Source organism: Hirundo rustica, chromosome 3, assembly GCF_015227805.2.
Source record: "Hirundo rustica isolate bHirRus1 chromosome 3, bHirRus1.pri.v3, whole genome shotgun sequence".
NCBI classification, from domain to species: domain Eukaryota; kingdom Metazoa; phylum Chordata; class Aves; order Passeriformes; family Hirundinidae; genus Hirundo; species Hirundo rustica.
In genome coordinates, this window is record NC_053452.1 from 104,726,591 (window position 1) to 104,751,778 (window position 25,188).

The 25,188-nt window shown below is 38.5% G+C and overlaps 2 protein-coding genes across 3 annotated transcripts in view; one reads left to right on the forward strand and one right to left on the reverse strand.

Annotated features, from left to right (window-relative positions):
- NBAS (NBAS subunit of NRZ tethering complex) overlaps positions 1-3,027 on the reverse strand; it is a 159,348-nt gene extending 156,321 nt beyond the window's left edge. Inside the window, exon 1 of the mRNA XM_040058489.1 lies at positions 2,884-3,027. Coding sequence (XP_039914423.1) covers positions 2,884-3,027 — 144 coding nt within the window. The remainder of the gene's footprint in view (positions 1-2,883) is intronic.
- A 2,104-nt stretch (positions 3,028-5,131) lies between these two features.
- On the forward strand, positions 5,132-25,188 carry DDX1 (DEAD-box helicase 1). 2 transcript variants are annotated; one of them, XM_040058419.1, is made up of 26 exons: positions 5,132-5,209; positions 7,103-7,154; positions 8,058-8,121; positions 8,650-8,679; positions 8,909-9,005; positions 10,500-10,547; positions 10,681-10,764; positions 12,075-12,158; positions 13,002-13,078; positions 14,218-14,290; positions 14,405-14,481; positions 15,139-15,253; positions 15,748-15,886; positions 16,890-16,950; positions 18,102-18,200; positions 18,887-18,976; positions 19,580-19,768; positions 20,785-20,836; positions 21,261-21,407; positions 22,055-22,146; positions 22,673-22,745; positions 23,193-23,265; positions 23,381-23,423; positions 23,651-23,746; positions 24,483-24,603; positions 24,860-25,188. In XM_040058419.1, the coding sequence occupies exons 1-26, from the start codon at positions 5,194-5,196 to the stop codon at positions 24,988-24,990; spliced, it is 2,223 nt and encodes a 740-aa protein (XP_039914353.1). In that variant the 5' UTR covers positions 5,132-5,193; the 3' UTR covers positions 24,991-25,188. The 2 variants fall into 2 exon arrangements, with proteins under 2 accessions (XP_039914353.1, XP_039914354.1); XM_040058420.2 differs by lacking the exon at positions 5,132-5,209 and adding an exon at positions 6,916-6,932.

A 25,188-nucleotide genomic window follows, 5' to 3' on the forward strand; every position in this document is an offset into this window, starting at 1 on the left:
TAAATTATTGAAGATTAGTTTTCTAGGCAAAGTTTGCAATTCATAAACACTCTTTCAAGTAACCAGGCTGTCATGTTACAGAATGTAAGAAGCAAATACAGCTGTACTAATAGATAACATTCTACATTCAGGTTGATTAGCCAGGAAATAACAAGTCATTACAGTAAAATAGGTGAGAGCATAAATTATTTCTTACAGCTACTCTAGTACCTCAGGGAAAACTGCAATTTCCAAGGGACCTTAAAACCAGAGCTTGTTAAAAGTTTTTTGGATTATGAGGAAGTTCCCAGTAAAAAACATTTCCTAAAGTTGCTTACATCTCTTTAGATTTTTTTTAATATTTTAAGTGTCTGCCCCTGAGCCTAAACTACAGGCTGCTATTCCACACATCTTAAACTCCTCGCAAAACTGATTTACTATTACATCCTGGTGACCTGAATTTTACTTTTTATACTATATTCTTATCATTTCAGCAAAGCAATGTTCTCAAAGAGTGCATTATATACAAAGGCATCACTATCCTGAATACAGACTGTTTGATTTCCACACCAGTCTCTTCTCCGGTACAGTCAATTCCTTGTGTGTTTCCTTCACAAATAACTGCTATAACCTCCCTGGCTCTTCCTCTGCTTCCCCCCAAAAAATTCTTACTGGAAAGTTCAGTACACGTGAATGACAATACTGACAAGAACTAAAATTAAAGCAAATTTGGGCATTCAACCTAAGAGGTCCGTGCCAGTTTTATCAATGTCTTAAATTTAACATCATTTTACATCTTCATCACAAGACTCATGTTCCAATAATTACAGCTGTAAGTTCCAGTAGCCTGCAATTAAAAATTAATCATCCCAAATGAAATAACAGAAAAATAAAGTCAATAAAGACCTGTGAGTTTAAAGTCTGGCTCTGTAGCCTAGATTACTGCATAGGAAGACATTTCATTTTCTTTCCCAGTGCAGCATGTAACTTCCTTTCCCTTTCTACCATTCTTTACCTCACTTATTCCAAAAGATTCAGTTCTAAAAAAAAGTAGGGTGTGAGTTTTTTCTGAAAAGTGTGAAAAAACAGGATTAAAAGAGACTGATATTCCAAAAGGAAAGTCACAATCACCTAAGTAATATCACTGTTAAGGCATCTTAAGGCAAAAACTGACTCATACTGACAAAATAATCTGTTTGCCTATGACAGTCAGTGTAAAATCAATTTCCCACTAAAATCGTACAAAGACTATCAGAAGTGCCCTTGAGTACGGACAGTTTCCAAGAAGAATATAAATCCAAGCAAACTATACAGCATATTTTCAAACCTTGCAACTTCTGCTATTGAATACAGGTATTATCCTAAAAATAAAAAGCCAACAGGCAAGAAAACCCAAATTTAAAATAACCAGCACCATCTACTTAAGCTGACAAGCAGAATTCAGCAACACTTAAAAATTCTGACTACCAGGGCAGAGGAGGACCCTCAGACTGTGATTACACAGTCACTTGAAACTGGCATCCCCACAGGCTGCCCCTGAAGGGAGGTGCCACCTCACTGATACGCTATTCACAGCCCCCTTGTACCTACAGGGGTACTGGAGGGACCACTTAACAAAAGGAGATAAACAACACAATTGTTTCTCAGACTAATTAGTTCTTTAATCAACTTGCCCTAAAACTTCAAGAACACTAATGGCAGCAGAAAAGACACTTGTCAGAAATGTGTCCCCTTAACACAGCTGCAGAAGAACCAGTTCTGTGTCATCATACCTAAGTCCTCCTCATGCTTTGCAACAGGAAAATTGTTTCCATATGTTACTAAGAACAAAGACTACCATTTCTCAAAACACAGTTAAATTAGAATAGGTGCAACTATGAAATCATCTATACAAATAACCTACTAAGCTAGTAATTGGTAATACTGCAATCGTATTTTCCAAATGCCCATACCTGTTGCGAGAACTGAGGATTTACAGATCAAGAGCAACAACAAAAAAATCTTTCTGATAAACAAAACCCTGATTTTTTGAGCATAGCTCTAATAATTTTTAACAGATAAATTCTTCCATTTGTGATGTTTTTACATCTTTTCTCTTTAGCTGTTTTCATTAAGTGTCAAAATGATTCCATTAACAACTTTCAGTGGGAAATGCATTAAAAACTTCAGCGGACTTAAAAGCAACTACAAGAAAGAAATAAAACCACATTGCTTGCATCGTCTATATCCAAGTCAGACAAGAGCAGACACAGAAGCAGCAAGCTCAGCACATTGCAGAGGAAAACACGAAAAAGGAAAGATGAAAGAGCTTCTCAGCTTTGCCGGTGACCCGGGAAGAAGAACAAATAACTAAAAACTTGCAGTACAAGAACAGTGTTTTCTGATTTCTTAAGCGCAGGCATCTATTTGTATGCGTTGTGGACATTAAGTGAAATATTTTTCCCTTCTACCCCACTCCTGCAAATACAGACACAACTATACTGACACAGGAGTCCACAGAGAGGATCTAATTTTCCTCACACAAGGTAAACTCAATGAAGACCCTATTTTTATCAGGGTAGATTGCACAGCTCTCTGTACAGCAGTTTCTGGAGATGAGACCTGGACTTCATTCACCATAGCTTCATTCGTGTCAGCTCAATAGTAAAACCCGATATACATTGTTCAATAAGCAAGAAGCACTTCAGAGCACCTCAGGCGGCACAAGGCAGCGTGGGAATTAGGCGACACGAAGGGGACACAAGGGGACAACGGCCGCACGGGCACCCCGTGTGCCCGCCAGGAACAGCGCGGCCATCCCTCTGAGCCGCCCCGGAGGCACCTGCTCATCCCCTCCGCGTCCCCGCCCGCGCCAACGTGGCCGGTCCCCTCCCCCGCCCGCGGCCGCACCGCGGCCACACGCACCTGCACCTCCGTCTCCGGAGGCCACTCGGCGTTGACCAGCAGGTCGTACAGGATGTTCTCCTCCCCGTCCTCCGCCTGCTCTCCGGCGCCGGCCATGCCGCGCTGCCGGAGCGCCCCGCCGCTGTCCCCGGCGGCAGCGGCCATGCCGGGCCGGGCCGTCCCGCCCTTCCCGCGCCGCCACGGCGACGGCGCCCGGCGGGGGCCAAACCGCTCCGCCTTTAACCCGTGCGGCGCCGGCCCGGAGCCTGCGGGCCCTCGGGGCGGGAGCGCCCGGTGCTGGCGAGACCTCGGGGCGTGGATTGGGCCCTTAGCGAATAGGGGCAAAAAATGGAGAAAAAAGCAAAAGGTGGATTTCTCCCAAGCTGGTCTCCCAACTTTAATGGTGCTACGTAGGACTTCTAAAAATTTTAGCTCTACAAGTTTGAGTTCCTAGCGTTCAGCTCTCTCAAGCAGATAAAATGAGCTTGTTTGTAAGTTGTGGCCCCCGCACATCAGGAAGGACAATGAGGGGCTGGCGTATGTCCAAGGAACGGCAGGGAGCTGGGGAAAGGTCTGGGGCACAAAACTGATGAGGAGCCGCTGAGGGAGCTGGGGGAGTTTGGCCGGGAGAAAAGGAGGCTCAGGGGAGACCTTGTCACTCTCTACAACCACCTGAAAGGAGGCTGTAGCCGGGGAGGGCCAGTCTTCTCCCAGACAAGAAGCAATAGGATGACAGTCTTAAGCTGCGCCAGGGGAGATTCAGGTTGGACACCAGGGAGGATTTCTTCACAAAATGAATTGTTAAACATTGAAATGTTTAAAAGAGTTGGTGGAGTCACCGTCCATGGAGCTGTTTAAGGGAGGACTGGACATGGCACTCAGTGCACTGGTGAGGTTGCCAAGGTGGTGTTCTGTCACAGGTTGGACTCGATCCTAGAGGTCTTTCCCAACCTAATTGGTTCTGTGAAATAATTATGAGAGAACTGATGTTTCAACCTATTTCCTGTGACTTTATAAAGCATTTTAAAAATAGAAATAAAATTAATTCACACCCTGACTCTTCTGCTCCTGCAGTCTAATTTTCACTTGTGTTTAGTAAGCTCTTGTTGGCAACCGTGCAGCCTAGAATTAGGCTAAACAAAATTTCAAATTCTTAAACTAGGGATTAAGGGCAATACGAAAACTCTGTGGGACGCTTAGGAAAGACTTCAAGAAGAAACAACTACTGAGAAAAAAAAAATTTATTGTTTCTATATTTTTAAACTATATTTGACAATATAGCTTGTAAAGCAACAGCGAATAGTATAGCATCACATTTGTAAGTTTCAAAGAATTGTGGGAGATTTCTAGTAAATTACACTCCACGTTGCACACCAACAAGCAGCACTATATACTGATATCAAGGTCTGCCTACAAACAGGTTTTCTTAAGAGTCATGGTTGACTCTGTACATTATTCATATCTGTGCTTTGAAAAAAATCACTCTCTTTGTCATTAATCTGAAAGCAAGCAAACTAATGATTGACAGATATAGTGAATAATAGTGAAAGAAAAGAGGCACATCAAAGGAAGATACTCCCAAAGGAATTATTAATACATGAGAAACCATTGCAATGCAAACAGCCTGGTATGAAGGGTATAAAATACCCAGCTGTATTTTTCTCTGCATGACACCAGTTTCTACAGCCAGTAGGGCTGAGAAAGTTTTAAAAAAGATCTTGGAACAAACCACCAGGACAAAACCAGTATTCAAATAGCAACACAGAAATCAAGAGAACTACATTGTCAGAGATGCTTGTTTTGGGTGTTTGTTTTGTTTGTTTTGGTGGGTTTTTTGTGGGTTTTTTTTTTTTTTTGGTCGTTGAACCAGATGTGTCTCTATCTCATGCTGCCTTCAGAAAGACTGAAGCTGTGTTTCACAATGGAAAGCAGTAGGCAAAAGTTTATACTGTGCCCTCCACCTAGAAAAATGCACCACTGGTTTTGTGATGTAACTGTAGAAGCTGCATTTCTGCACTTGCAACCTCATTTTTACAAAACCCGGAAGATTCTCACGCGTCTAATGTCACTAGAAGTTGCACAAGAACAAGATGGTGCAGAACTTGGGGAAACTTCTGGAGAATAATGTATCGCTATTAGTGTACATCTCACACATACCTCGATGCGTTCGTTGTTTGTCTCTGAGGTGCTTTTGGTGCGATACCCGGGGGGTGCGATACCCGGGGGCCGGAACGCGCGGCGCGGAGGCTCCTGCGCCCACCCGGCCCCATAAAGCGGCGGCCTGGCCGCGCGCCTGCGCCCTGCGCCGTTCGCCGTGCTCCCGGGGCCAAGATGGCGGCGTTCTCGGGTACGTGGCGCGGGGGCCGCGGGGTGTCGGCCCTAAGGGAGCCTCTCGCCTGTGCCCGCCGCTTCCCGGGATCTTTGTGGCGCCGGGAAAAGTTTCTCGGGCCGCCCTCTCAGCCTGGCCCGCGGTAGGGTGCGGCTGACTGTGTATCAGGCCGGAGGTCGGGAGGCCTGCGGGAGATGTATGGAAGCCGTGTCCTCGGGCTTCTGTAGGCTGTGGGAAGTGGTTGTCGGAATGGTTTTGCAGGTTTCATTGCATATGTGGATCTAGCAAAGGGGCTGCTTAAAAATTAGGGTCGTTCATCATGCTGACTGGTTTCGGTAACAGGAGGTTTATCATGACTGTTCTCTGTATAGCAGTGGATAATAACTGACTTTTTATAAGAGAAGCTCTGCTTGGCAATATGGTTTAGCAAAATATATATACTGTATAAAATATATATGTGTATACAACAGTATACTGTAATCCAAAACCTCACTATTAAAGGAGGAAACATCACTCTTAGTGTCCCCTTCCCCATGCAGATATTTGTAGAAATAGGTAGCCAGCCAAGATCAGAGCTTTGTAAAGTTTTCATGTATATGGGGTTTTTAATTTGTTTAACTTTTAACTGAACTTTTCACATCTTATCATGGGGGGAAATGCTGAAGCTTCTTCCCGATATCTAGAGATCAGTTTAGATGCTATGTAGCTGGATTAGTTTGGTTGTAGTTCAGAAAAATGTTATGGTGTCATTGTTTGATTAAATTCTTGTACTTTATATTGAATTAAACTGGGTGATTTGGAAATATATGGGAAAAAATATGTATGGATTACTTTCTAACTTGAAATCAGTAGGAATTGATTTTGATTGCAGTTGACTTTGTTGCTTGTGTGGATTGCCTAGTTTTGTAGGAGTACAGGCTAGTGCTTTAAAATATTAAAGCTTCCTGAAATCACATTACAAATAAAACACATTTCTTATGGCATTTTTATTATAGCAGATGGAAAAATAATTTTTGGCTGCATTCATCCATGTGCACCAGCCCAGCTCAGTGTGTGTTCATGTGCATGCTGTGTCTGAAACCAGCATGTGGCAGTGCAGAGGCCAGCGTGTAAAACCTCTGCATGTTTATAGTGGAAGGAATAGATTTAGAGTAACCTTATGTACCCAAAGAGATGACTAATAGATAAATTGTTATTTTGATTGTGTGTGTGTTACCATCATTTGGGTTCCTTAGGATCTGCTTTCCTCTTGCCCATATTGAATAGCTGCAGGTTCCTTTTGTTTTCCTTTTTAAATATGGAGGATTTGTTTATCAACATACAGGCATGTTGCTCCTTATTTGTGTCTGAGGTACAGCCATCAGACCTTGATGTGAGTTTGCCAGAAGGCATATCCAAGGGAAAAAACCTTTCAAAGGTGAATGTAATGAATAACTTTATCAAAATCAAAGCATTGTCTTTTTATTGTACATGCTGTAAGTGGATCAGGCAAGATTTGGTCCTTATAGGATACAAGTTTTTTCTACTGTTTGCACCTCAGCTGTAAAGACAGTTGGCTATTTGCAGTTGAGTGCTCCTTGTTGTTGGCATAGGCAGTTTCCTTAAAGGGGCAAAGATAAGTACCTTGCCCTTGAACTGGTTCTCTGTTCCCAGTGTGTTTGCTTTGCTGCTGTGTCTGTACCTGCCCCTGTGCATGCCTGACTTACTCTGCTCTAAGTGGGGGCACCTCTCAAAGCTGCCTGTGAGGAAGGGAGAACGTTTCTGTCAGTGAGTGTGAAGGCTGCACGTGCTGTTGCCAAAAAGAGTGGTTTTCCATGGTTCTGTCTGTAGCTGAAAGTGTGGATGCTTGGCAATCTTTTGGGCAATGTGAGGTTAATAACACTGCTTGATCCTTTTTTGCTTGTCTTACAGAAATGGGTGTTATGCCTGAGATAGCTCAAGCAGTGGAGGAGATGGACTGGCTGTAAGTAGGAGTGTGGCAAGCTCTAATTTGCCTTTCAGCAATGTATGACATGCTTCTTAAAGCACCTCTGCTGTCACACTTGGCTGTCTGCAGAGTGGATGTGTTTTCCTCTAACTGTCATTGCATCTCATGCACTTCTCTATAGTGTGAAAGACTGAAGAATACAAACTGTGACTGCAGTGGTGACATTTAAATGTGGATAAGCAGAGCACGACCAATTATGCTTCACTTCTTTTGTTTCACAAAACGCTCTATACCTCTGGTTTCTTTATTGTGTATCATGGGGATATTGGATTAAATACTGTCACATAAATGATGCTAGTTTAGTATTTAGTACGTGTTTTCCAGGCTGTGGTCCACGATTGTGTTTTTCAAACTTAATGCTTGTGTGTCAGTTTTCTAAAAGTGTTGTTATTCTTGTGTTTGGTTACTTGTTTGGCCAAAATGTTTCTACTTTTTTTAATTTTTGAGTTTGTTTTGAAATGTCATTCAGAATGTTGTCAATATGGATAAATTTAATTTATATAGTTGTTCTCATATAAATGGTATTAATTAGCTCTGCTTGTCTGAAAATGCTGGTTACATTTATTTTTACTTCCTTTTCCAGTTTTGAACAGGAATCATGTAAGTAAGGGCTGCATAAGTGGCTTCAAAGAAAAACTAACATGAAGAAAGGAAGACAAGGAGTATATAGTTAATAACTTCCTTTTACAGTTTAGCACAGTGATGTGAAATGGAGCCTCTTTTCAAGGTGCAGCTGAATCTGCTGCAAGCCAGGAGGAATAGCAGCTACCTGCTTTATCTTGCAGATGACCATGGTTTCTGTGAATTTCTGTATAAGTAAAAAATTCTTTTTCTCCTTATGTAGAACATTACCTTGTGTTAATGTGTTCTTTCCTGTAGTCTCCCTACAGATATCCAAGCAGAATCCATCCCGTTGATCTTGGGAGGTGGTGATGTACTTATGGTACGTATGCAGGGTAGCCCTATTCATGGAAGTCCTGTGTCTTTTAATTATTGGTTGTGTGGTCAATTTTGTTCTTTCCAGGAGGGTCCATAGTTAGACTAGCTTTCCTTTCCTACTTCAACAGAAAGTATGTTCTTCAGGTAAAAGGCTCTTTGAGTTCCTGGTCTGTTTCCAGCTGTTCTTGCAGATGAAATCTGGGGATATTAGGCTTTATTTTTTAACTTCTTGACAGGCACTGCCACGTGGATGAGGGCTGTCTGATCTCACATATTCTCCTTTTGGCTGTAAATACCTGACATAGCTCTGTATGGAACATGGCTGATACTGCCTAAGCCAATGCTGCAGTATCAATAACCTTGCAAGTATCACATTAGTATGCTTTGTTCATTATGTCTTTTATGGATCTCTGCGTTCTTGATTCCATAAACCAGAATAATACTTCCTAAAAAATAAACTTAGTTTATCAAAATAGAATTCTAGATCAGTCCTTACAGTCCTGGTTAAACTCTTGTATTTTTCTTCCTCTAGGCTGCTGAAACTGGAAGTGGAAAAACTGGTGTAAGTAATCAAATTTAAATTAGCAGAAAGTAAAAGTCTTTAAGTGATGAGAGGTGTATGCATGTATGCAGAAAGAATGTGTATATGTGTTTAAGCATTATTAGTAATAGTCTTTACCAACATATATGTAGGAATGTATTTCAGTGTTTCTGGTTGTGGGTATTGCACCTGAAAACAAGGCTGGAAATAAATGTATAACTTGTGGAATGAAAGTAACTCTTCATTTTAGGCTTTCAGCATTCCTGTTATCCAGATTGTTTATGAAACACTGAAAGACCAAATGGAAGGCAAGAAAGGAAAAGCCACTATTAAAACTGGAGGAGCAGGTAAGTTTTTATATGTCGCACTCCTTAACTTCAAAACTCTGCTAACTCATGTTGCTTTTGTTACTTTTAAAAGTAACATTAACCTGTCATTAGACAAGGTGGGGTTTTTTCCCATAATTTGGGATAATGTAAATAGAATATCATCATTCAGTGTTTTATTAAACAGTGAATATGAATTCACTGGTGGAATCATGGGAAGAACTGGTGTGCATTTGACTGCAGACTCTAAGTGATGCTCTTGCTTTCAGCTTAAGGCTGGCTGATCCACACCTTGCTTTCCAGCATTCTTCTGAAAGCCATATTAGGTTAATGCCTTGCAGGATGTGAAGTGGTGGTGATACCCACCTTAAAAGAAGGAGTTTAAAAAGATCTTTCTGTTGCAGAAATAGGTGGGACCGGCTATGGTATCATGGAGTTGGTTTGGGTCTCTTAAGTGAGCTTGAGCAGAAAGCTCTTTTAGGCTCTAACATATATGAGTGTGACTGGGGTAACAGTGTAGGATCTTTCAATTCTGCTGTGCTGAGTAGAGGTGTTGTGTTCTTTTTGGCACCTGCCTAGGCTTGGAATTGAATAACAACATCTTGAGTTGCTACAGTTTGTTCTAGTAAACATGAAATTGAGCAGGAAATGCGCAAGGCCAGAACTCAGCTATATAGAATGAATTGTAACCATGATAATATCCTCACAGTATTTGAGAGTCTATTATACATCCATTTAATTAAGCTTGGAACTGTAAAGCCAATAACTATGCCCAGTCTGTGGTATTGATAAGATTGAAGTAAGTGAACAGTATTTGCACAAACAACACTGAAGATGTTATAGAAGTTGTCATCATTATAACTACTGCTGCACTGGTGACTGGAAAGTCAAGTTAAAAAAAAAGAAAATAGTTAAAATCCTCCTTGAGAGAATGTAGTATGAATACACAAATGCACTCGGTAAACCTAATGGAAATTACATCTGTGGTGGTTTTAACTCGTGTATAGGTTTTATTACAGGATGTTTTTGGGCATATGAGAAATGAAGTCAGAAATTCTGTGTGCACATATCTTAGCTTCTTAGTAATGACATTTTAATTTATAGCCTGAAAAATACCTTAATGTAAGCTTGGAACAGAAATGGCAAATAATGCATTTCAAATTTGTTGTTCTTAATATAGTTTTGGATGTTTTCTACCTGAATTTGATTGTGGTTGTGTGAAACTGCCTTATTTTATTAAAGTCTTTATTGTTTTCAGTTGCATTTTTAAGTAACTTAATCTGTGTTCTCCTTATTGGAATAATCTAGACTTCCATAGAATACCCTTGCATTAAGCATTTGTGCCCCTCCTTTGGATTGTAGGCCTTCATTTTGAGCTCATATGAATTTTGTTGGAACAAAGCTATTCGTCCAGAAAATTAAGTCAAACACTGTAGAAACAATCTGAGCTTCTAATTTGAGTTTTTCAAGCTTGCTTTGTTGATTTAATGTTTTTTCTGTTACTTTCAACCTTAGTGCTCAATAAATGGCAAATGAACCCCTATGACAGAGGATCAGCTTTTGGTGAGTTGTCCTGCTGTTCACTTGAGAATATTTGCTTGGTAGAAAAAGAATAAAATAGAGGAAGACATGCATAAAATTTTCTTCTAAAAGCAGCTAGGCAATTTCTTTGACTAAAACTGTCTTGTAATTTCAGCAATCGGATCGGATGGTTTGTGTTGTCAAAGCAGAGAGATAAAAGAATGGCATGGATGCAGAGCAACTAGAGGCGTGACTAAAGGTAGATACAAAGTGATGTGTTTTGAGTGCTTCTATAAGATTTCAGCTGAAATGCCTGATTGTCAGCCATTATTAATGTAGGTGGTTGCATAAAAAACTTTCTATCCATCTGACCAAATTTAGTAGCCTAAGACTTGGAAATGACAAATAACTCTGCTTTGTTCTCCTTGTGTTGTAAATTACCTTTTCCCTGATAGTGATGCCTGGAAGTAGAACAAAACCTTCCCAAACAACATTAAAATGATAATAGAAAAGCAAACTTTTACTTGAAAGCCTTCAGGTCCACAGTATCGTGGAAACCATGCCCCAGATTAGATTTATACAATTTTCTAAGATTGGGCAGTTAGAATATCCAGCCAACATTGTCCAGTTAGAGGAGCAGTTGATTAGGTAATGCTCCCCCCTGGGTTGTGCCCCATTGGAATCTTCCCCCCTGGTCTCTGACTCTACCTTTATTATGTCTATGCTATGTGGTACAAAATAAAATGTCCTTGCTAAACTAACAAGCAAGACTAAATAAAACTTTAAGAATGCATCAGAGAGTTTGTTCAGTGTGGGAAAGAAAGCTGGAAAAGAAGTTATACCGAGGCATTTAACAGTCTACTGACCTACATGAAGTATACATAGAAAGCTAAAAATCTTCAGGCATCAATTGGAGACTGAGTTGAAGGAGGCAGAATCATAACTAATGTTCATCAGAATGCTTTTTTTTTAGGAAATGGCTACATACACAGTACTTTGAGCTGTTTCCTCACAGATTCCACACAGATGTGTGTGCAAAAAGCTCATGGTTCTGTGGTTGCAGCAGTAGTTGAGAGGCCAGCCCTAACACTTGACTTAGAAGCAGAGTCATCCTGATAGTCCAGCAGTTCTGGCTGTGTGCTCAGAAAGGCTCTAAACAGTCTCCTTTCATGGGGTGTGCAGATATGTCTGTAGTCTGTGTGTACATAACAGCCAGCTGGATGCGCTTCAAGTGGCACAAGCAGTTATTGATGCTGGAGCATGCTGGTGGTCTGGTACTGATTCTGCAGAACCTCGTGTCCTGAGTTTATCAGTTCCTGTGCATTCAGTAGGATCACTCTTCTCTCTTGCTTGTCACTCCTTTGGAGCCTGTCACACACTACCTCTGTGTGTACTTTGTCTCTTTTGCCTGCTCTTTCTTCATTCCTTTTCACGCAAACACAGTAGGGCATTTTATGACACTTTTAGCAGGACTGTGAAGGTGTGATTTGTGTGGGCTTGGAAGGAGCAAGACTGAACCACCTTAATGAATTTGGGTATTGTATTAGATCCTTTCTATTTCTTTTAAAGGGAAATACTACTATGAAGTTTCCTGTCATGACCAAGGCTTGTGCAGAGTTGGTTGGTCAACTATGCAGGCTTCACTGGATCTGGGTGAGTTTCCTTCTGAAGAGCCTACTGGTAGTTTTTATGTTGATGTGGAATGGGTGGAGTCTTGTTCTAGTGTTGCAGAGAATGGATTCCTTGGGAAGGATCCCAAATCAGAGAGTTGAAAACATTTTGTATTTTACTTCCTGTAAGGGGAAGTCTTTGGTGGTGGCAGTGTTTTCTTGTCCTCTGTGACTTTCTGCCTTTGTATTTTTTTTTTTTTAAAGTTTTTTTTTTTTAATGAAGATGACTGGAGACTAGTAGAATTGATAAATGTACTGCTGCAAAAGTACTAGTTTGGTGTATATCCAGGTCAGAAATCTGTAGTTAGCGCTGTGTATTATTTGTTTACATGGTAGAGTTGGAGATTTCAGTTGCTAATACCAAGAGGAAAAAGCATAACCTGTCTGTGACTGGGATACGCAAAACAATTGCACGAGAGATGAGAAATTTCGCAGGGCAGAGATTTCCTCTGAAAGCTCAGGGCTGCGCCAAGGCTGAGAGCAAGGCGGAGAGCCCTCTGCCTGTTTATTTTGTACTTTTTATACATTTGTGGGTCTGGCAGTGGATTGGCTTTTGGAGTTATCACCCCTTAGCCAAACGGCCAGACCAACTGTCAGTTACAATTGTTTTCAGGTTAGAAATACGCAAACAAAGGACAGAGAATGAAAAACAAAGGATTTGTTTATGTTACATATGTGGGAAAAAGGTAGAAACTGCTCCTAATATTGTACAGTAGCTAAAAGGTCTGACTCCATTTTTATGAAAATCAAAAGGCTTTAAAAAACTCAGAAAAACTAGGGTAACACCTGTCAACCAAAAGATAAAAGCCTATTGTCTTGTCTTCAGGCACTGATAAATTTGGCTTTGGCTTTGGTGGCACTGGTAAGAAATCTCACAACAAGCAATTTGACAGCTATGGTGAGGTAAGCTTGAATTGCATTTGGTAGAAATATTATTAAAAGTTTTGCATGTTAGTGCTGTTACAATCAACTGTGTTTTGAAGTAGTGCTCACTGCTGAGGGAGGCTCACTGGGCAAACTACAATGGAACATTGAAGCATTTTTGGACAAAAGCGGATTAAGAGATTCAACAAAAGCAGTTATAAGCTTGAGACATGATAGTGGTTAGACTGCAATTACATCAACTCTCATTTAGAAGTCAAAATTTTGCTGTGTTACAGGTTAAAAGTTAACTGACCTCTTGAGATTTGTCTTGTCAATTTTAGTTTGAATAAATCAGCCTGTCTGGATACATTGAACATCCAAGTGACAGCATTGTATTCTGTTTACTAAACATTAAAATAGAGGTAATAGCACAACTCTGTAGTCTGTTAAAATGCATTATTAATTGCTATTAAGACAGAGTGCACTGTTTCTGACTATTGAGTTGGGTTTGCCATTCCTTAATAGACACTTCTGAACTGTCTGCTGGGAATATCTGTAGTAGTTTTTGTGTAGCGTAGCAGTGGAATTGAGATCTTTAAACATAATTTATATAAATGAGTATTACAGCAGAAACTCAAGTCTTTTTGTGTTAATAGTGCACTCAGTGTCATAAAGCTTGCAACTTTTATGACTACTGTAGCTTGTTTAATAGTGACTCTTGAGCTATTTATAATATATAAATGTTATTGAATATGTTCAACAGATCTCAAGATACTTAAATAAAGCACTTAAGTATACATAAGATGCATATGGCATCATCTTCAAGAGTTAGTGTTTTATTGTAGTCAAACTACTGGTTTCTGATGCCATGTTTGGTGCTTTAAGCTTAGATTTACATTGGCTAATAAATACATGACTAACGTGCTTTTCCATAATACTTCCAGGTAAATGGCTTAAATGTATCATTGTCATTGTGTTTGGTTTTCGAAGTAAATGTTTAAATGTCTAAGATCAATTGGGCAGTTTAGTGAAGACTTGTAATCAAATAAAAATAAGTGTTCTATTTACAATGATCTTACTGAGATAAATTGAACTTGCTTGACTTCTCTCAAGAATAAGCATTTATTTAGGGAGAGGTGAGAAAAGCTTCACAAACTTTTTTCTTTTTTTTTTTGCAGGAATTCACTATGCATGACACAATTGGGTGTTATCTAGACACAGAAAAAGGACAAATAAAATTTTCCAAAAATGGTAAGTTTTATTCTCTTTCTTTGGAATTTTATTTGGATGCTTTCACTGGGGGAGGGCAGGAAGTGAAAGGAACCACACACTTGCAGAGTCTGACTGAACTAACCCTACTTTCAGGGAAGGACCTTGGCCTTGCATTTGAAATCCCACCACATATTAGGAACCAAGCACTTTTTGCAGCTTGTGTACTGAAGGTAACAGGAATATCAGATGTCCAAGATGATTGTAATTTTTTCTGGGTTTGTTAATGAGCTACTTAAATATAAAATTTGAGTAGCCACCTGCAGTTATGTATGTAAAGTCAGTTTTCTTTGGTTTACCAGTATTCACTAATGAAATAATAATGTGTGTGTATTAGCTTTGAGTACCATTTAAGCTAAATGTTTAAATTCAAATTTTAATCTTGAATTTATAGCTAGAACAGCATGGATAACTAATTCCTAATAACAGTGCCATGTTGTGTGTATTAAACTTTGGTATACTGCCATTCAACAGATACAAGCAAATAGCTTGAGAGTCATTTGTCCTGAACTCTGTGATGTAGTACTATGTCTTTCTGAGTTAGTCTTTTTAAGTCTCTCTCTCAAGCAGTAAAGATTTTTGCAAAACCTTTCAGTGGTTAGAGAAATGTACAACTTCAGAATAAATGCTTTGGTTTCTTTGTTGGCTTTCTTCTGTTTTGTTGGTTGGGGATTTTTTAAGTTCCAGCAACTTGGGGAAGAGGAGTGTATAAGATGGGAGAATGAAAGACCTCCCCTATCTCCTTGTCTGTTTTTTTCATTATTGAGTTGTTTCTAATTTTATGTGGTCTCTCAAATTCATATATATGACACAACTTTTTTGAAACGTAGAATGCTGAATTGAAATTTAATTTTGGTGAAGAGGATTTCAAGTTTCCACCAAAAGATGGCTATGTTGGTCTTTGCAAGGCTCCTGAGGGTAGTGTTGTAAAATCACAACACTCAGGTAGGTTAGAATTTTACAAATTTCTCTTGTTTCTATACTCAGGTTGTGTTACAGAGCATCTTCTGATCCCTTTTTAAATTGTGTTCAGAAAGATCTTGAGTACAGCAGTAATGAAGAAATATTGGTGCTTTTTTAAGTATAGCAGATTTTCTTACTCTTAAACTACCAATAATCTTTAATATTTTGAATTTAGAAGTACATCAGGTAAAGGAAGTCCAGCTAAGTTTTCAACAGTGTCATCATAGGAATGTGTGGGTCTTTATGCCCTGCAATAGAATGGGTTATCCTGCAAGACCACTACAGTCACTTGTAAGTTCTCAACATTATTCTGAAGTGATTCATAATTGAGAGAGCAGTCACATGACCTTGTAATGAAGCATTTAGTGTTATTAGGTTTTAATTACTAATAGAAAATCCAAATCTGTTTCCAGTAAAAAATTCCAGAATAGGAATGTAGTTTGTCTTAATGGTGATTTTTTTTTTTTTCCGCTTAGGAAATGCCCAAGTGGTTCAAGCACAGAACCTTCCAAATGCTCCAAAAGCATTAATTGTAGAACCGTCAAGAGAGCTGGCAGAACAAACTTTGAACAATGTGAAGCAGTTCAAAAAATACGTTGATAATCCCAAATTAAGGTAATAGTTAATTTGTTAGTTGCCTTTATGGTATTTTCCATGGATGTAACTTCATGGGGAGATGGGCGGGGAGGTTCCACTTTGTAGCTAAATGAACCATTATCTGCAGTGTTGTTAATAATAACAGTAATAATCTGTTACCAACCAAACATCGGACTTTTCAACTACAGTTAGACCACTTAGGGGGTTTTTGGTGTGTTTTCTCTGTGAACTGCCTTTTTCTTATATAACAAATTCAGTGGGTAGGGTTTTTTTTAATTATCAGTGATAACTAGTGTGATACTTCACATGCTTTTCTTGACTGAAAATATTACCTGCTTCCTACCCTTTTTTTCCTAAGCATTTTCCTATGTCCCCATCTCCCTCTACCCCCTCATCTATTTGGTTTTTTCATCTCCATCAAATAGTTATATACAGGGTCTGCTCTCTTTTATTAATGTGCTTACAGGACAAATTATCATGGTGATGGAATTCTGAAAAATGTATCGTCTATAAGTTGCTTTGGTTTTAAGTTGTTTCTGCTTTGACTGTGCTTCTAAAACTTAAATATTTCCCAGTTCTAAACTGCAGTCTGTTTATAAGAGCGCATTTACTAGAATTGCTGGGACTAAGCAATAGGAATGGGCAAGCTACAATGAGGGACTCATTTAGTTTACTATTATTTGCGTTTCTAACTTTCAAAGACACAGGAAACTTTATTGAACTAAGTTACATTATTTTTGAGATTTTTTTGGTTAAGGTGCTGATTTGTTTAATACAACAGTGATAAATTAATCACATTCAAATATAGTTTGGTAACAAAGCTTTCATTTAATTGAAATACAATATACTGTGTATGAAAGGATGAATTTCAAAATTTTTTTTTCTATTATTTTATTCTTAAAATTGTTCAGAGCTGTTAATTGTCAGCTATCAATAAAAGAATCCATCTTCAGACAGATGTTCAGTATACCTTCTGCATATAATAAATGGGTAAATGTCGAATATATTGATGTAATTTTAGGGAACTGCTAATTATTGGTGGAGTTGCTGCAAGAGATCAACTCTCTGTACTGGAACAAGGTGTAAGTTGTATTTTTTTATATGATTTATTAATTTGGGTTCCAAGTAATTTATGATGTTGCTAGGGGATGTTAATGGTGGTAACTCATGTAATAAGATTAATAAACATGTTAAAAAGAAAATGTACGGTCGATAGCAAGCTCATGTTGCACCAGTGTAGCAGTTGTTCCTTTACTTCCATGTGAATGCAACTACTTACAGTACTTAGTCAAATTCTGTTGAAGCCTGAGTACTCCTGAAAATCTTAAAATAAAGGTGTAGTTGTTTGCCATTTGTCCTTAACCAACAAGACAGTTTTCCTATTAACTTCTCTTCCATGTTTTTGTGACTAAAAATAGTCTGTAGTTATCAATATAAACCTACACTACAAACCAATGCTACATAGAAGGAAGGGACCTGGTTTCCGCTGCATGGAATGTACAATTGATTCAATCACAATTTAGGGAGAACAGTCACAGGGTCATGTTTTTTATTTAAGATTCACTTTTGGAAGTGAAAACACATCACTTGATAAATTTTCTAGTGGTTCTAGCTGCCAAAATACAAATTTTCTGTTAAGCCTACTTGAACTGGAAGATTATTCAGCTTCCACATGAATGCTAAATTCTTGATTGTGAACCCTCCTGTCTGGCAAAATTTTAAATTATTTCTATAGTTGATAGACTTTGTATCCTTCCACCATGAGGAAAAACTTATCCCCATTTAAAAACAATTCTATTTGTTGGCATTTGATAACAAAATTACACAGCTTGGGGTTCAATGAAGGAAAAAAAGGGCATAGCACTTCCCAGATAAGGGAAGACTTCTTCCCTAAGGTCAATGCTGCTAATGAAATGACTGTAGAACCAAAATGCAGGTTGCCCAGAGAGGAGGCTGTGGGATCCCTTTCCATTAGGGTACTGAAAATTGTATTAGGCAGCTACCTAAAGTAACTTAGAAATTGTCCTTGATTTGCATGTGAAAGTGGGGAGTAGAGACCAGATGATCTCAAGAGATTCCTCCGACTCAAGTTACTCTTGGATTTTATGAAGTTTTAATTAATAGAAAATAAAGCATTACACTGATAATTGTCTCATAATGTTAAGCTTAGATAAAACTTCTAATGCTTCTTGTTAGTTACAGGACCAACCCATTCTCTTTATGTACTTCATAGGTGGATATTGTCGTTGGAACTCCTGGAAGGCTGGATGACTTGGTCTCAACAGGGAAGATTAATTTATCGCAAGTTCGATTCCTGGTTCTGGATGAAGCTGTATGTGGAGAACTAAGTGCTACTTAAATTCTGTTCTTAAATGCAATATAATATTGGCTAAAAAAAAGTAAAACATTGTTATTCTGTAGTTTTTGATAATTCAGTGGAACATAAATACCTGTAGGCTGTTCCAGCTTAATCCTCTCATTGTTTGCAACCATAGTAACCTACTTTTTTTTTTTTTCCCCTGCCCCCATAGCCTCTCTGTTAAATCTGTTTGGAATTTTTTCTGATGGAAAAATATATTTCAAATTGTGTTTATATGGTACTGAGGTCTGTCCCTGTCACTGCAGGGAACTCAAAGGACAAAGACAAAATATAAGTGTTAGTTAATCCATCAGGGTTGAAGCCAGTCAATGTGGTACTCAATATGCTGTGAAATAAGGGCATCACTCTGATCTGCTGTAGTACAACTGAATATTCACAAAGATCAAATGCCGGGGTCTGTTAGCTAGTAGTAGCTGCTGAGCTTCTTGTGAAACACAGCAGCTGTAGTATAAATGCGCCACATTTCTATTGGGCTTTTTCTCCTTAGTGATATGCCTGCCATGCATTGACCTGTCCAGATAATTAAAAGAAAGAACTTCTGAGAGTAGGAGTGTATTGCTTATCTATCTCAAGTGTAAAGACTGAGAAATGAGAGAGAAGATTTGCAGCTTCATCTCTTTTATTTCATCCCCACATAGGATGGCCTTCTCCTCCAAGGTTATTCAGATTTCATAAACAGGATCCACAGTCAAATTCCTCAAATAACATCAGATGGAAAGAGACTTCAGGTATAAAATGTTTGGAATTCTGAGGTTTTTGCTGTGGGTGTTCTGGTTTGGTTTTTTTATTTGCTTGGATATTTTGGGGGGGGGGGGGAGGGTGTGGTGTGCTCTGCTTTCAGTTGTTGACTATTAGTTGGCATGCAGCATGCTTCTTTGAAGTGGAGTTTGCTAAAGCTCTTGTCCAAAACTAACACGTGTTCAGTGAGTTCAGTAATTGCCTGTGGGATATGTATTTTTAGTATTCTAGATGTTGAAGCCTAGTATTCAGCAGTTTTCAATTTAATTTGAATTATTTACATATAAATATAGCAAAACATGACTGAATACATACCTTATGATTTCTAATGTGTTAACAATCTTGATTCATCAGCTTTCAATAGTTTTGCATTCTTCCTAATTTATTGGATCTTTGTAAGAGAATAGTTAAGCAATTTATTTTGTGTCCTGACTCTTGCTAGCTGAGTGGCTCCTGTGATGAGGAAATCCAGACTCTTTCTGTTGTGCTACATAATGCCATTCAACTACATAATATTCATCCAGTTCTACTCCCACCTTTTTGGACTGGGATTATCTTATTCAGTAATATCCATATGACTCTTTTCTTCTCAGGTGATTGTGTGCTCTGCAACACTGCATTCTTTTGATGTGAAAAAACTATCTGAAAAAATCATGCATTTTCCTACCTGGGTTGATTTGAAAGGAGAAGATTCTGTCCCTGAGACTGTACACCATGTAGTTGTGCCTGTAAATCCAAAAGCTGATAAACTCTGGGAAAGGCTTGGCAAGAATCATATCAGAGTAAGTGAAAATTGAGGTTGTTTGTCCATGTTGACTTATTTAACATTCAGAACAGAGGCCTAATGTTGACAGACCTTTGCTGGCTATTGAAACAGCTCAATCTGAAATGGTCTGTTCCATGGTAGTCAGTATCATATCAGTGATGTCCTAACACTGTTTCTGAACAGCTCAGTGTTACAGACATGGCTGAGGAACAGCTTGACAGAGTAACAGTCTGATTTGCACTAGAGAGCAATGGTGCTGTGCTTTTCCACTCTTCACAGTTAATGGTCTGTGGCCTAACAGTGCTTAGTACCTCTTTTCTTACTTGGCAGAAGGAAATAAACCTGCCAAGATGGATCATTCTATAAGGTAGTTCTGTCTCCAACCCATGTGAGATGAGCAGTTTTTACAGGAATGGATTTCATATCAGACTGCATTTCCAGTTCTACAGTCACCTGACACCTGTTCATATGAGACAGTGTTGGTTGTTCAGGTCTTTAGTATTCAAGTTCTGAATAACGTGGAACCATATTTTGTTCTTGGCAACTCTGATGCAGTTACAAGTCTATAGGTTTTCTTAGTCCCTCTTTGTCTTTGGAACCTCTGTTTGACACATGTTAGTACCTTTTCATTGTCTTAGTATGAGTTTATTTCTTTTGCATTTTAAGCTTATATGTGATTCAGCCTAGCATAGGGTTGAAGATAAGAAAGTACTATTTATGTAGTTTAACTATATTTTACAATATCTTTTTATTCCGGGTTGTTGCGTTGTTTTTAATTCTTCATTTTGTTCAAAGAATTTCCTATCCAATGTCTGCATAAATAGTTTTATTGCCCTTTTTTATGAATAAGTTTTGTGTGCCTAAACATAAGACTTTCCTTTAGCTAAAAGTAGGTAAATGTGGCTGGTGGGAGAACAGAATGCTAAGACTACTTTTAAACTTTCATTCCTTCCTAGTTAGAAGTTAATGGGATTAAATATTTGTCTGTGAAGAGTGGACCACTGACTTGGGGGGCTTCTTTGTTTTTCCTAGACTGATGAAGTACATGCAAAAGACAATACACGACCTGGCGCTAACACTCCAGGTAATGGGCAATACTACGGAATAGTTTGTGAATTTTTTGTAAATGTTTTGAAGTAAATTGCAGTAGAGATTTGCTTTGAATCATGGTCTCCAAATTTTTATTTCTATATTCTCGTAGTCTTGAAGATAAATGTCTCTGTAACTGGGGAGTTGGAAAGAGACTTGAATATAGACTAGTGTTTGTTGGTGTGTACAAGAAACCTGAAACTTCTGAGTGCTTTTGTTCTTTCTGTATTGTATCACCTTGGAGCACGAAGTGTGGAGGGGAGAGATACAAACTGACGGTTTAGGGTTTAGCTTACTTGCTCTAATAATGGAAGTTTAACTGTCTACTCACAGGCTAGAGAACTTCAAAGGTAGGCAGTTCAAAGGTTCTTCATGTTTTTAAACAATTTGAGTGAAATAAGTTTTTTATTTTTATTTAGAAATGTGGTCTGAAGCTATTAAAATTCTGAAAGGAGAATACACTGTTCGGGCAATCAAAGAGCATAAGATGGACCAGGCCATTATTTTCTGCAGGACTAAAATAGACTGTGATAATATGGAGCAGTACTTCATCCAGCAGGGCGGAGGTAAACCTTACTCAGCTCGCTTTTCTCACTTCTGTGTTTTTCCAGCAACAGATTTGTATGATAGGGGTCACCAGTACTGGGACACAGCACAAAGAAAGTTGTGCTTCAGTTTTTTTACGTAGTGACTGGGCATAAAATCCGGGGTTTTGTAGCAGGCAACTGCAGGGGTGCCCTTTGTGAGAGAAAGCGATGAACTGTCTTGTACCCATTCCAAATAGTTCTGAAATTAATGGAAGCCCATCATGCACCAAAATCTGAACCATATGGTGCCTCTGCTGAAACATACTAGTAAAATTGATAGTTGGTAGGGGCAAGAAACATGGGAAGAAATGTTCACACATAAGAAGACATAGAAGGAGAAATATGAAAAAACCCACAGGAACAGTGTAAGGGGTTGTGTGAGGAGAAAGATGAATACAGACATTTGTAGAAATGGGGAAATTTAGAGCAGGAAGGATTAAGGAGAAATGCCTGTACAGACATACTCTGGGGAGGAGGGAGAAAGGGTGTTTAACTACTTGTCTTTAGTATTTTTTCCGCCCCAATGCCTGTGAAATTCTTTTGCCCATGAGATTTTTTTTCCACTTTTGTATGCTTCTGTGTTATAAGTTATATGTGATGTTATTAATGCATATAAATTCTTTCAGGCCCTGATAGAAAGGGACATCAATTTTCATGTGTCTGTCTACATGGTGATAGAAAACCTCAAGAAAGAAAGCAAAACCTGGAAAGATTTAAGGTGATGTAGCAGATTCTTGAAGGCTTTTCCCTCACCTCCCAATATCTGAATTCATATGTTAATTTGTATTCCTAGTTCTCCCAATTAAATGAAATTGCACTCAAATGCTCTATGTCCCGCTTCCTGAAATTGTGAGGCACATTTTCTGTAGGTGGAAATCTGTGCAGATAAATCAATATGACCTTTGTGAGTTTGATAGTGGGCTTACTTTGAAATAAAAACCTAACTTTAAACTCTCCAGCAATCACATTATTTTTTAAAGTTTTTAGTACTTGATTACTTCAAAAAAAAAGTTAATCAAAACTAAACTGTAATATTTTAAGCTGTTTATTCATTTCTGCTTGCCTTATGGCGTTGGGGAAAGAAGCAAGGATGTAAATTCACCAAGCTATACATGCTTTATTTGAAGTGTACTGAACATACAGAGGCTTGAAGGTGAAGTAAGTGCAGAGGACTGTAGTTTCATTGCTTGGGATTTTGCTTGCTGTATTTAGAACAACACTTCATTACAACTCTGTTTTTGCAGAGAGGAGATGTCCGTTTCTTGATTTGCACAGATGTTGCTGCTAGAGGAATTGATATTCATGGTGTTCCATATGGTAAGACATCGGGTTTTTTAACTTAAGCTATTGAATTGCACTGGAGCTTCAATATATTTGTAGTCCTGTCCACTAGTTATATATATGATCTATAGCATAATTTTAAGAGATGTAGATGTTAAAGGCTTAATCTAGGCAATATTTAATTTGGTTGTTCACCATAAGTTCTCAAATACCTGCTGACGTTCTGCATTTTTGGAAATTGTTTGTTTGGTTTTTCATTCTTGCCAAAAAGTATTCAGGGAGAAAGCAGTTTGAGAGTGCCAGCCTTTATTGCAGATACTGCAGGTTACATCTGTAACTGTTGTGATAGACTATAAAGTATGTACACAGGCTAAGGAGAAGAATTGCAGCAATCAAAATCATATTTTAGGTATCTGATCTCTGACCTTAGCTCATATATTAAAAAATCCTGTGTTCTCTGTGCACTGTGCTTGTCTTATACAGTTATCAATGTGACACTCCCTGATGAAAAACAGAACTATGTTCATCGAATTGGGAGAGTCGGCAGAGCTGAGAGGTACGTGTGTGTTCAGAGAAGTCACCAGGTTTCCTTGATACTTTTTGTTGTTGTTTCACAGGATCGCAATAGTTACTGAAATAGATTCTCCCTTTCTTCTCCCCTAATATTTCAGGATGGGTTTGGCAATCTCCCTTGTGGCAAAAGAGAAAGAAAAGGTAATTATGCTCCAAAGCAAAGATGAACAGACATTATTTACTGAAGTTCAGTCCACAACTGCTATCTGACCCTCTTATTGTGCACTGAAAAACTGCTTGTTTGTCCATGCTTCATTGAAGGAGAACTTAACCAGATTACTGAATTCTTTTTTATTCTATAATTAGTCAAAATGAATGTACTAAGCTCTATTTCACAAAGTTTAGAAGTTGTTTTCCATTATTTCTAGGTTTGGTATCATGTATGCAGTAGTCGTGGAAAAGGGTGTTATAACACTAGACTGAAGGAAGAAGGAGGTTGTACCATATGGTACAATGAGATGCAGGTAAGCATTTTGCTTAAATGTTCCCTAATTCCTCTAAAAGACTTAGGAATGAAGTTCTTGTTTCACTGTGTAGCTGAAGTTAGGGTGTTTATAACCTTTGATTCCATTTAAAGAAGAAATTAGAAAACTTTTCAAGGTGTATGTTCTGTAAGTTGTGTACTTATAAAAACTTATTTTAATATTCCCAGCCAATTTTGTTGGAGTCATATGTTCAGCTTCCTTATAGTCTTCCTAATCAAAATCTGTTAATATTTAGAGGGTGTTAGTTATGAACTTCTGTTTAGATCTTTTGTTGCAAAACTGACACTTAAAACTATTGTTTCTGTAACCTGGAAATAGTTTGTCACTCAAGTAGGTTTTCATTGGGATTTGTATACCAGCTATGAATGCATGTTAAAAAGCAATACTTCCCTTCTTTCTCTAATAAAAAAGGGCAAATGCACCTCATCTGTGGTAAAATAAGCTTGGACTATGAGCTCTTTATTATAAAGTGGCCTCATTCATGCAAGTAGGGTAGTGAATGAAATAAAGACTTCTAGGTAGGGTATAACCCTACTGAAATTGGAAACTTGTATAGTCTGAGCTAATAAAAGTGTGTTAGTCTTCTGTATCTGTGACCAAATTATTTTCTGTACCATTCCTGTTCAAACTACTCGAATTTGACTGTTCAGGACACTAGTTTGACTATTCTTGGACCATAAGGGTACTTAAAGAGGTTGGTTTTTTTTTCTCTTAGTTGCTGGGGGAGATTGAAGAACACTTAAACTGCACTATTGCCCAAGTTGAACCAGACATAAAAGTACCAGTGGATGATTTTGATGGGAAAGTTACATATGGGCAGAAAAGAGCTCTGGGTGGTAAGAATGAGCTGTTCTTGAGTTCCTTTGCTATGCAGTGCTCAGTTTCCTGGTTGTCTCTTGTTTAACTACAGAATAATAGACTACAAATAAGTGGATTATAAAAAGCTGCTAGTTCTTTGCTATCTTCTGCATTTGTTACACGCAGCCTATGGGTTGCAAGTGACAAGTGTGTATACCCATTGTGGTTTGTGTGTGCTTTTTTTAGTTCTGCTGAAAAGTGGCTTTTTAATTTAGTTTGTGTCTCTTTTGGCAGGTGGACTGTATAAAGGCCATGTGGATATTCTGGCACCTACAGTACAAGAATTGGCTGCCCTTGAAAAGGAGGCTCAGACATCTTTCTTGCATCTTGGCTATCTTCCTAACCAGCTGTTCAGAACATTCTGATAGTGCCACTCTGGAGAGAAGGCTTGAGTTAATAAATGCTCTTCCCTGCAAATACAAAAATCCCACACTGTCTCTGAGTAGAGGTAGTTAGAAAGCGATTAAAACAAAATACACTTCTTGCATGAGGAACAGAGTGTTCAGCACTGTTAACTTTGAGTTAGCTGTTCTCCTAATAAAATAAAACGAGTCAAAGATGAA